This window comes from Vombatus ursinus, unplaced genomic scaffold (genome assembly GCF_900497805.2).
Source record: "Vombatus ursinus unplaced genomic scaffold, bare-nosed wombat genome assembly UNPS02014799.1, whole genome shotgun sequence".
Lineage (NCBI taxonomy): Eukaryota > Metazoa > Chordata > Mammalia > Diprotodontia > Vombatidae > Vombatus > Vombatus ursinus.
The window spans coordinates 28,082,237-28,093,974 of NW_020954577.1; the positions used below are offsets into that span (position 1 = coordinate 28,082,237).

Below are 11,738 nucleotides of genomic sequence, written 5' to 3' on the forward strand. Positions count from 1 at the left end.
AAAAAAAAAAACACACAGAATTATCCCAGAACAACTCTTCCTTCCACTCCAATAGGCCCACATACCACTGCCATGATAAACTTGCCCAAATTTCTTCTCTTCTTTCCTTGCATTTTCTTTACAGCAGCCTCATGGGCAGTGGAAGCTCAATTCTCTCCATTTTACAGATGAAGAAATTAAGCTTCAAAGAGATATAATGACTTGGCCCTAGTCATTGCCGCCAAGGTTCTCCAAGTCTTTCCATCTGCCCAGCCTCTATGCCTCTGAGACCGCTGGCACTCTCGTCTTTACCTAAGGTCTCTGTGCTCTGTTCTTACAACTTTGAGACCTTTCATCTGCCCTGTAACTGAGATTCTTTTATGTGTTGTCTCTCCCAATTAAAGCGTGAGCTCATGGATCTCATTTTTTTCTATTTGTATCCTCAGTGTTTGACACATAGTCAGTGCTTAATGAATGCTTTTTTTTCCAGTCATTTACTCACACAGCTGGGAGAAGCCTGGTCTGCTTAAACCCAGGTCTCCTGCCCCTAGGTCCTAAGTGAGCTCTTTCCACTATGCCTTGCTTCCAACCTCTAATTTCCTTCCCAGCAGGCTTAAAATGGAAGGATCATATGTCAGTATAACTTAGCTTCTGCCTGCATTGGGTTAGGGAAATCCTGAATCCTAAGGTCAACTTTCACAGTCACAACAGTCAAACTTGGCACCAACATGGACAATCATCACGTGTTTGGCAACAGTACAGTACAGCCCCTATTTCTGAATTATTCCACTCTCCAAAGGCCCTGCTTCCCTCTTTCCTCTCCCTCTCCCTTCTGTGTATATGAACATTCTAGTTTCTTCCCTTTTCCTCCCCACACCCAGTAGTTTAAACTCCAAGAACTATTTGATTCTAACCAAGTCAGTCTTAGAAACAAGCTATCCCCATCTGCTTCATGCTCTTACAACCCATCTGCCCCACGCTTTGGGAAGGGAAATCAAGCCTGTTTGTCTTAGGCGTGATGCTGAAGACCTCACCCAAAAAGAAGCAACCCTGAACTTAGTTCACCTGCAGAACAAGGATGAATAATCATTTGGAAGCTACTGTTCAAATTAGAGACTTTAGGGAGGGGTAAGAGGAATGCAGATGTCTTCAAAGAGTCTCAATACAGCCTCTCCAGGAGAACACAATGGAAGTCCCTCATCCAAATTCCAAGATCTGATTTACAGTTTGACATGAAGTAGAGGATAAAAAAAAAACCAAATGGGATTTTGAGAAGCAACCCAAACCTTACTTGGAAACAGAATGCCATTTCAGGATCCCTTCCCTTAAGGTTGTTGTTCAATCATAGCTGACTCTTTGTGACTCCATTTGGAGTTTTCTTGGCTGAGAAACTGGAGTGGTTTACCATTTTCCTTCTCCAGCTCATTTTACAGATGAGGAAATTGAGGTAGGGTCACGCAGCTATCTGTATCTACCTAGCTGTCCAACTTAAGGAAGGGAGCTTGAACAAGGGAAGAGAAAAGGCAACAGAGAAGCAGATACCTAGAACAGTAAACTAACATTTATTAAGCATCTGCTGTGTGCCAAGCACTATGTAGGGTCTATTGAAATAATCAGATTGATTCTGTATCATCTTTTAATTGATCCTATTTACATTTAATTGATTTTGTCTTGTAGCTGCCCAAGTCATGGTTCTTTATCTCTGAATTTAGTTCACAATTCAGCTGACCTGTAACGAGTTATGTTTAGCAATCTTGTTAATCACTGTTCTATTCCTGTGTCAAGGATGTCTGGTTTGTTATACAAAGAAGTCTGGTCCATTATCTCTAACCTTGCAGGTGGACTCAAACAATGAACATTGCTTAGTCACAGGACGGAAGGAGGGGATGTTGCTAGCCCCTCGTTCCCAATTTTCAACCAATCATATTGTCCCCCACACCCTGGCTCTGTAACCAATCATATTGATTTTATCACTGATGATGTCAAGTTCTTTTAACCAATCACAACTTGTTCCCCACCTACAAAATCCTGTTCTTTGTTTTCTACTCCCCAAAACTATAAAAAAAGGATGTCTCCCTCATTTGGGATCCTAGCTTTGCTGAGGAAGCTGAGCTCTTATTTACTGGTAAATTTGTGCTTTAAGAATAAATTATGCTCAGAACTTTGTGCCTCAGTTTACACTAAACTTAACCATTACACTATCCAGTAATGGACAGCTAGGTGGCACAACAGATAGGACACTGGGATAGAGTCAGGAAAATCTGAGTTCAAATCCAGCCTCAGATACTTGCTAGCTGGGCAAGTGTGACCCTGGGCAAGTCATTTAACCTGTTTGCCTCAGTTTCCTCATCTGTAAAATGAGCTGGAGAAATGGCAAACCACTTCAGTATCTCTGCTAAGAAAACTCCAAATGGGATCATGAAGAGTTGGACATGACTAAAATGAATAAACAACCAAAATCTCACAATGGAGAATGGATAATGGAAACCCTGAATTTATTACTTGCTTCCTTTCCCTCATCCCCACCCCCTCCCCCCAGTAAAATATAATCTCATTAAGGAAGGGACTTTTTTCATTTTGTCTCTGTATCACTAGTACGTAACCCAGTGTCTTGCATGTCATAGGAACTTAATAAATGCTTGTGGAATTAAATCGAATTTGGAATAATTTCCCTACTATTAACAAGTAAATGTCAGCTACTCCTCCTCTGGTGCCTCATTGTGGAGATGACCTTGGGTTTTCAAAGGCAATGCCGGTGGAATTAAGCTAAGGTGTTGTGTATGGGTCTAGTGATGGACTGTTCATCATCAGAGGCCAAGCTTAGCTAAAGCCAGACAGGTTCATCACCAGGTTGGCTGGATGCTGATGAGTTTTCTAGCTACAGCAGCTCACAAAGAGTGTCTAACTAAGATGGAAAGGAGCCACATCTATGTCAGAGGAGGGAGTATCCACACTGATGAAATCACACATCTCTGATGTGCATGTCAATAAATAATCCATAATCAGGTTGGAAGGTCCCACTTCCTGTGGAGTGTTGGAACGAGCTGTACGAACATGAAATGCTACCTTCCCTCCCATTCTCCCACCTTCCTACTATTGTTCAACCAGCTTCAATGACCCCACAATACCTCCCTCATGAGTGAATGCCTGACCCCAGCGACACCTTTTAACTGCTGACACACTGACTCTGTCCCCATCCCTGGACTTGACCCCACAGGGTCCCCCTCTGCTCGTGTACTATATCCTTTCTCCCATCATCCCTACCCTTGATGAATCCATCCTGAGGTGGACACCTTGAGATGTTTCCACTTCTACCTGTTAACAGGATAATTTTGTCTTTCTTATTTTTTTTTAAGGAATCCAAGGAGTTGTTGAAGCCTACCAGAGCTGCCTCCCTAAGCTACAACTCTACGGGCCCACCAACATTGCCCCTATCATCCAAAAGGTAGCCAAGTCTGCATCCGAGGAGACCAACACCAAGGAGGCATCGGTAAGGGGAGAGGCAAGGTACCTGGCATTCCTCAACTCATCTTTTCTCTGTTGGCATCTGACCATCATACCCTTCCTATACTGAGAATGAGCTCTTTGGGGAGGGTCTTTCTGTAAAACCAACTGGGCTGCTGAGGCCCTGGGATAGTAAAATGGGCATCAGTCCCTTTGATCCATCCTACTGGTTCTTACCTCCATTCCTAGCAGCCTGCTTCAATTTCTTGATCTTCTCTCAGTTGAAAAAATAATAAATTGAGGTAACATGAAAAGGGGGTAATGGAAAAATACCTCAAATGTGATGTAATAAGTTAGAGTTAAGAACCTAAAAGGTATGATCCTATAGAAGTATAAATGAATCTTTAATAGCATTTTTTGGATGCAGGAGAATGGCAGTTTCCCAGGTATTTTCCCATAAATCCTCTCTAAAGGATCTATCCAATGAGCTATTTTCCCATTTTACTTCATTATCTGGAATATGGGGATGTACCAGTACAGGACAGGCTATAGAGAGAAATAAATCCATAGGTAGAAATGGGGTGGGAAGAAAAACTGAGATGAATTGATATCATATTTTATAGATTATGTGAAAATACTACTACAGGTGCACCATCAGTATGACTTGAGTTTTATGTTTGTGTTTTTCGTAGTACTAGTAGGGGATTACACCGATCTATCTACGCTCTCATACCCCATCCTCCTGCAGATCAATAGAACCAACGGTCCAATGTCTTGTCAACCAAGGCTATGGATATAGTTTATAGCCAAGGAGCAGAGTTTTTCTTCCTGTAAAATGCTTTTAGATCATGAGATGAATGTGGTTTTAAAATTTTTATCTCCACATTCTCCTTTTATGACTAGTTTCAGTTTATTACCCACCCAGTTTATTCCACGGTGTTCTTCAGTTATGTCTCTGTCTAAGCTATAATTTTTAAACACACATTTTTAGGCGTATGGGGCAAAGGGAGAACTAAACAACAAATTCACCTTTATGGCCTTTGAAATGCCTTTTTCCCCCAAAGCTGGTCATTCTGGATTTTCAGATGATTATAGGTTTTTAGCTCCCCAACACTGACTCACTCTGCAGACTGTGCACCATAGGAATGTTGCAAAAATTATATTGGAGTTTGTTAGTTGAGAGATTTCTGAGAGATTTCTTCTGGCCAGTATTACTGTAAGCTATTTAGGATCCCCTTGGCATTGTGGGTTCTTTTATTGCTTAAAATGATACCCTAGTACAGGAAGGCTCTATGATTCTGGCAGTGGGAGGCACTCCCTCTACCAATGTATATCACAAGCCATCTATGGCTTCAGGGATGAGATCAGTAAGTGTGGATGCTGGTTGTTACGGTACCAGTTGCCTGATTGCCGCTATCCTTGTCTCCCTATCTCCTCTTCCTCTCCCCAACACCTCCCGTTTCTGAATCCAGCAATATTTCATCCTGCTGATCCTGACGGATGGTGTCATCACAGACATGGCTGACACCAGGGAGGCCATCGTCCATGCCTCCCACCTCCCCATGTCAGTCATCATCGTCGGCGTCGGCAACGCCGACTTCAGCGACATGCAGATGCTGGACGGGGACGACGGGATCCTGCGGTCCCCCAAGGGAGAGCCCGTTCTCCGAGATATCGTCCAGTTCGTGCCGTTCAGGAACTTTAAGCACGTAAGCAGGTTCTTCTGGGAAATCAGGGACACGAGAAGGGAGGGGAAAGGATTAGGGAGCACATTATGGATAAACGTGTCCCAGACTGACCTTTACAGGCTCTAGCATATGATCTTAGTGAGTCACTTAGATGACTAGCTCAGCTGGGTTATTCAAATTCCCTCACGTTTCTCTTGGGCTAGAATCAATTTTTACGTATTCTACATAATTATAATTTCAAATACATGTGACCATTTTAAGAGACTCCTTATTCGCACAAATTGGAACCCGGCAGTATTATCACTGGGGATGGGACTGGCTTTAACATCGGGCCAATGTCAGCATCTTCCTTGATCGTTCAGGCACACGATGATAGCAGCCATTCTACCTAAACAGTGTTTTCCTTGAGCTACTGGGACCCTGGCAGGAAGCCCTGAAAATCCTGGGCTGGGTTGAATGCAAAGTTATTATCCCTAATTACATTTCTGCTTTTCAAGAAGGCTGTGTATAATTAGACTCACTTGAGCCCACTCCCACAGAGTTGTATCTTCAGTAGCTACAAATGCGTAAGGACACGTCCAAATAAAAGAAAAACCAAATCCAACCTCAGCAGGCAGTAACAGAAGTTCATAGGATCCAGGCTCTAGGGTTGGGAAAGGGTAGTCTGACCCTTTCATTTTACAAATGAGGAAACAGGGTGCAGAGATTGAGACGGGTCCAGAGGTCAGAGGCAAGATTCCAACCCAGTACTCTTGCCACTGGACTATATGCTGCCTCTTTAGTTTGATTTGGCTCCATGGAGAGAGCCATGAGGGCGTGGTATAGTGGCGAGTTCACTGGTCTGAGTTAGGACACCTGGGCTCTAGTTCCAAGTTTGCTGTGAGCCTAGGAAAATAATTTACCCTCTCTGGGATCTCTTGTTCATCAAGTGGGTTTCAACCGGGTTATTGTTACAAGTCTTGGACTTTACATTTCTCCCAATCAAAATTTCACATTTTTAGACTTGTCCAAATATCCCAAAATCTTTTTGGACCCTGATCCAGTGCACTAGTCATCCTTCCAAGGATTTTTGTCATCTGAACATTTGATAATGATGGGATCTATGTCTTTATCCACGGGGCAGCAAGGTGGCGCAGTGGATAGAGTGTAGGGCCTGGAGTCAGGAAGATTCATCTTCCCAAGTTCAAATCTGGCCTCAGACACTTACTAGCTGTGTTACACTGGGCAAGTCACTTAACCTTGTTTGCCTCAGTTTCCTCATCCATCAAATGAGCTGGAGAAGAACAAGGCAAACCAATCCAGGACTTTTGACAAGAACTCCCCAAATGGGGTTGTGGAGAGTCAGACATGACTGAACGACATGTCTTCATTGCGGTCATTAACAAAATGCCAAAAGCACAAGGCCAAGAACAGATTCCCGGAGTGCTCCACCAAGCCAGCATCAGACCTCTACGGACGACTTGCTCCATCTGGCCATTCAGTCACTTCTCAGTCCATTTCATTGTCCTTTCATTGAACCCACATTTCTCCCTCTTTTCTATAGCAATAGCATGAGACAGATACCCTAGCCACCTTGCGTAGGGCCCATACCACCAGAGCGCTGGCTCTGGTGTCAGAAGTCCTAGGTTCAAATCCTACCTGTGGTGTTTACTACCCTGTATGACCATGGGCAAGTCACGTAGCCTTCTTGGGACTCAGTTTCTTCATCTGTAAGATGAAGAGTTGGACCAGATGACCTCCGAGGTCCCTTCCGGCTCTCCATCTAGGATCTCATCCACCTTTTCCCTATCAGTGCCAAAAGTAGATTCAGGCACGTGCGATATTAAGCCACTGCCGTGATCACGCCTTAGTACATACCTCCTTACTCCACGTAAAGATTGCCTAGTGCCCTGGTAAGAAGAGGGTTCAAGAATGCATGGGCCAGAGTTCATTCTTTAAGGACTGAAACTGGCCTAATTGATAATGCACAGCAACGATCACATTAAGGGGCCAACAATTTGTGCTGTGTCAACTAATCTGAATATAATTATATTACGTAGATTATAGAGGTAGAAAGACCATTCAGTCCATCCTCCTCCTTTTATGGGTAAGGAAACTGAGACCTAAACATGAGCTGCAAATGTCAGAGCCAGGATTTAAACTCGAATTTTCTGACTCTACATGCAACACGCTTTATACTATATATCTATACATGTGTGTGTATACTCATCTATACCTATATCTATACCTACATCCATATTTCTAGCCATTTGTGTTGATATGTGTATAATATGTGTATATATGCACATATACAGATATTAGCCCATTCTTGAAGCATGCATATATTTTTACACATATAAGTTAATAGAAGCATAAATTTAGAGCTAGAAGGGCTTTAAAGGTTCATCTATTTACAAATAGCGAAACTGAAGTGAAGACTTGCCTTTGTCCAAGATTACACAGGTAGTAAATGACAGATCTAGGATTTAAACAGAGAGAGAGACAGAGAGACAGAGAGACACATATGCACATATATGTCTCTTTAGTATTTTTGCCAAGAAAACCCCAGATAGTGTCAAAGAGTTGGACACAACTAAAACGGACGAACAACAACAAATATCCACTATGTGTATGCATATTTATCTCCAGGATTTGAACCTTCATATACACGTGTGTTTCACTTACCTACACCTAAAAATGTCAAGCAATGTATAGCTAAAGGAATGATGTTGAAGTAGAAATAGAGACAAAAATAGAAATACATTACAGCATCTCCCCCTCCACTTCCATGATTTTGCATGGGCTGTCCCCCTGTAGCAAATGCATTCCCTCTTCACTTTCACCTTTCAAATTGGTTACCTTCTTTTAAGGCTCAGATCAGTACCACTTCCTAGGGAAAAGGAACTTTCCTCAAATTATCATATATTTACTTGTTTGAATAGATATTTTAATCCCACCTACCAGTACAACGTAAGCCCCATGAGGGACAAACGATTTTTGTCTGTCCTTCCCCAGTGTAGCCTAGTACCACACCTCTCTCAGGAGGCGTTTTTTAAAACGTCTGTTGAACATTAAATCAAATCAAATCGAACAGAGAACAGGTGTCAAACATATGGCCTACAATACTCCCAAATATATCCCAAACCACATTAAAATGTAATTGGGAAACATTTAACAAAATAAAAACACAACAGAACATAAAAAATGTTAGTATGTGGTTTTCTAAATCCCTAGGAGGTGTATAGTATATTCGAGCCTGACATCACTGCCATCGAGGCCCAAGGCAGCGTTCTTGAATTATTGAGAGATACCCGCCTAGAGCCTTGATTCCAATTCCCAGCCTTTGGAAATATGTCAGCCTCTGTGCCCTCTCTCCTACAGGCATCTCCAGCTGCACTCGCAAAGAGCGTTTTGGCTGAAGTTCCAAATCAAGTCGTGGACTATTACAACGGCAAAGGAATTAAACCCAAATGTTCCTCAGATGTGTATGAGTCTTCCAGGACACTGGCACCATGAATTTCTCCACACACTTTTACAGAGGTCTCAAATATTATTCCTGCTAATACTTAATATTCCTGCTACTCCAGTACTTAACAAAAATCTAAAATAGCACGTTTCGGTGATTTTTAACTGACATTTTTTTCTGCATGTGTAGCCCTAAGGCTTAGATCTGTTAAGCACTTATATTGTCAAAGACTTTTTACAAAGAAAAAAAAAATTTACTCTTTACATTACAGCATGTCGCCTTGAAATAAAATGGTATCTGTATCCGTTTTTTATACAGGTTTGTTGAAATTTTGCTAAATTTCTTATTATCTTTACACTGTAAAGCATTTTGAAACATTTATTGAGCATCGATAGTCAAAAAAAAGTATTTGGTTTTCTCTGCTAAAGGATGAAAGATTTTTTCAAAATGGCAGATGCATGGACTGTATTTTGCATGTTTCCAATAAAAATAATACCATTTTGCAATTGCTGTCTATGATTCTTCCCTGCCAAGATTGGTTTGTTCTCTCCAGGCTCTGCTTAGGGAAGGGAGTGACACACAGAGGCACAGATTCCAGCAGGAGCCCTGGGTCTTCTAGAAGACTTTGGCAGTTGAATGGAAGATCAGCTCAAACAGGACATTCCTATACTGCTTGAGAAATGCACTATCTCTATGCTAGTAGCAGAACAACCACAGCAAACTACAAAGAAGGAAGAAAGAAGATTGAATCTACCAGGTCCATACTACAATGTCTCATTGCTTCATTACCATATTTCTAACTAAAGAATAAAGAAGCACGGCCCAGCCCTGTCCCCCATGTTAACTAACCTGCAGGCTTGTCTCCATCTTTGTGTCAGCCCCCAGAAACAAAGTTGTACAGATCTCAATGGACCCTGCCAATTCAACTCATATAAAATGAGGCCATGTAATAGCACTCCAAGGCCTAGGGTTTTGCCCTTTCACTCAAAGTGCCAGATTCGGTTTTGAGACATTAACTAAAAGCATCAAAATTTGGGTTTGTTTTTTGGGGGGGTACTCGATCTGAACTGTTTTTAGCCAAAAATTTGAATGTTTTATTTCTTTAAACCTCATGGAGTCACGATATCCGAGTTTGAATCCCAGCTCTTCCATGAACAACCTGTATGATTTGGGGCAAGTCAATTAATCTCTCTGGGCCTCAGTTTTCCTCACCTAAAAAATGAGGCAGTAGGACCTCATGGCCTCTGAGACCTCCTCCAACTCTTAATCTATTCCTCTCATGGATAGAAGGGGCAGGTGCTTTATAAGCATGGAGAGTAGAAAGTGCAAAAGGTTTTACTTTGAAAGGATAAGAAATAAATTTTGAATCAATACTAAGCATTTTTATTATTTATTGTATGTTTTGGTTTGTTGCTTTTTTTTTTGAATGAGTAAATCAGAGACCTTGTGTGATCAACAATGTCTTCACAGTAGCTCCTAACTTTGCAAATACATGTCAGCCAAATGCACAACATTTTGGGAATGATGATGAAATGTTTGACTGAAAAAAATACCATAAACATTTAAACTGTATTGTTTTATGAATAAATTGGGTACTATAACATCTCTCTTTTTAAGAGTTGTGTTCTTGTTTCTCTGTTCAAGGCAATTTCCTTGTCATAATGTAGGTTGTGTGGGTGGCTGGGACCCTCCTCACCACAAGTCCACCTTGCTCCAACACCACTGGGGCATAGACAGCCATTCTAGAGACATGTCTCCAACAACATGGGAAATATTAACTCTTCAGATCCTGAAACTCTCTGATTACTGCTCCTGGTTATTCACCAAGTTATCAGTTGGCTTGAGGGGTGTAGAGGTCAATCTCAAATTGATTATAGAATAGTGAGCAGCTATCTTCCTAGCACTGATTGAGTTCCCATTTGAAGTGGAATGTTTCTACGGCATCTCAATGTGTCTAAGGGTGACCAAGCACTTCAAATGGACACTTGGGATGGGTATTTGGAGAGCATAGGATGGTAAATGGGTTACCCATCTCCTAAGTAAGGACCTACATGGTCAAGGAGTACTACTGCTGTCCTCAGAGTCACTGGCCAGAGATGCTCCTTGTGTGATCCTCTTCTACTAAAAATGCAGCCTCAGACATTTCACGTGTCCATTTTGATGCAGTACCCATTACTGCAGTAATGGCATCTTCCTGCCTGATGAAACAGCTTTCATCAAAGTAGCCCCAGTAGCTGGGCCTCCATAGGTGCATTTCCTAAGTATTTTCCCACGGTAGATACAAAAATGGGGTACCAAAAGTAATATAGTAGCTAGAACACAGATTTATAGGTAGAAGGGACCTGAGAAGTCATCGAGCTCAACCTCATCATTTTACAGATTTGGAAACTGAGGCCAAGGGAGATGAAGCGACTTACAGGGATCACACAGATTTTAAGTGACAGAGCTGGCTTTGAGCGTGGGTCCTCCTATTCCGAATACGGCTCTTGGCGTGCTTCATCGCACGAGGAAGGGACGTTGAAAAGGGGATTCCTGTTGTCTCTGCTTGAGATGATGGCTAAAATTCTGCCTAAAACTTTGAGATGCTCTGATTCCGTGAACATTTCCACCACATAATAAAAACAGCAAAATGATATTGGGGCCAAGAGGGCACATCCATCCCTTCAGAAGCTAACCCAAAATGTAGCCACTTGGAAAAAGCCATGATTTCCCAGTATCACACCCAAAGTCTTGATAGAAGATCTCCAAGAAAACACTATTTAATACACCAAAATTAGAATCCAAAACAATGTGTTTAGACCCTAAGAGTTTGCTAATGAAATTTGACTTATAGCTTCCACGGTGTTGGAAAAGATTCGACAGTTTAATTGCTAGCTTTGTCGCTGTCTGTCTCTTCTCCACCCTTTTTGACCTTCTGTTCTCTTTTTTAAGCGTTTCAATTTCTCTCCCTCACTCCAGCCCTCCTTCCCCACACCCCAGTGTTCTCGGGTCCCGTGATGAGCCACTGGAAATGTCATGTGCTGGCCTAACAATGCTCAGGTCTGCAGGCCTATGTGTGATCACATCAGTACAGAGCTCTCCCTCTATACCTTCTGGACAGGGTTGGGGGCATCTCTATGATGGGGCCCACCTGTGAACGCCACATGAAAACAGCCAAGGGGATCTGTGATGCCCTAAGCCTA

At 42.2% G+C, this 11,738-nt stretch overlaps 1 protein-coding gene across 1 annotated transcript in view; it reads left to right on the forward strand.

The window, feature by feature from the left end:
- Positions 1-8,731, forward strand: part of LOC114050330 (copine-4-like) — a 71,942-nt gene extending 63,211 nt beyond the window's left edge. The window contains exons 2-4 of the mRNA XM_027871937.1: positions 3,336-3,469; positions 4,896-5,132; positions 8,472-8,731. Of these exons, the coding sequence (XP_027727738.1) occupies positions 3,336-3,469; positions 4,896-5,132; positions 8,472-8,606 (506 nt within the window). The 3' untranslated portion in view covers positions 8,607-8,731. The remainder of the gene's footprint in view (positions 1-3,335; positions 3,470-4,895; positions 5,133-8,471) is intronic.
- The last annotated feature ends 3,007 nt before the right edge of the window (positions 8,732-11,738 follow it).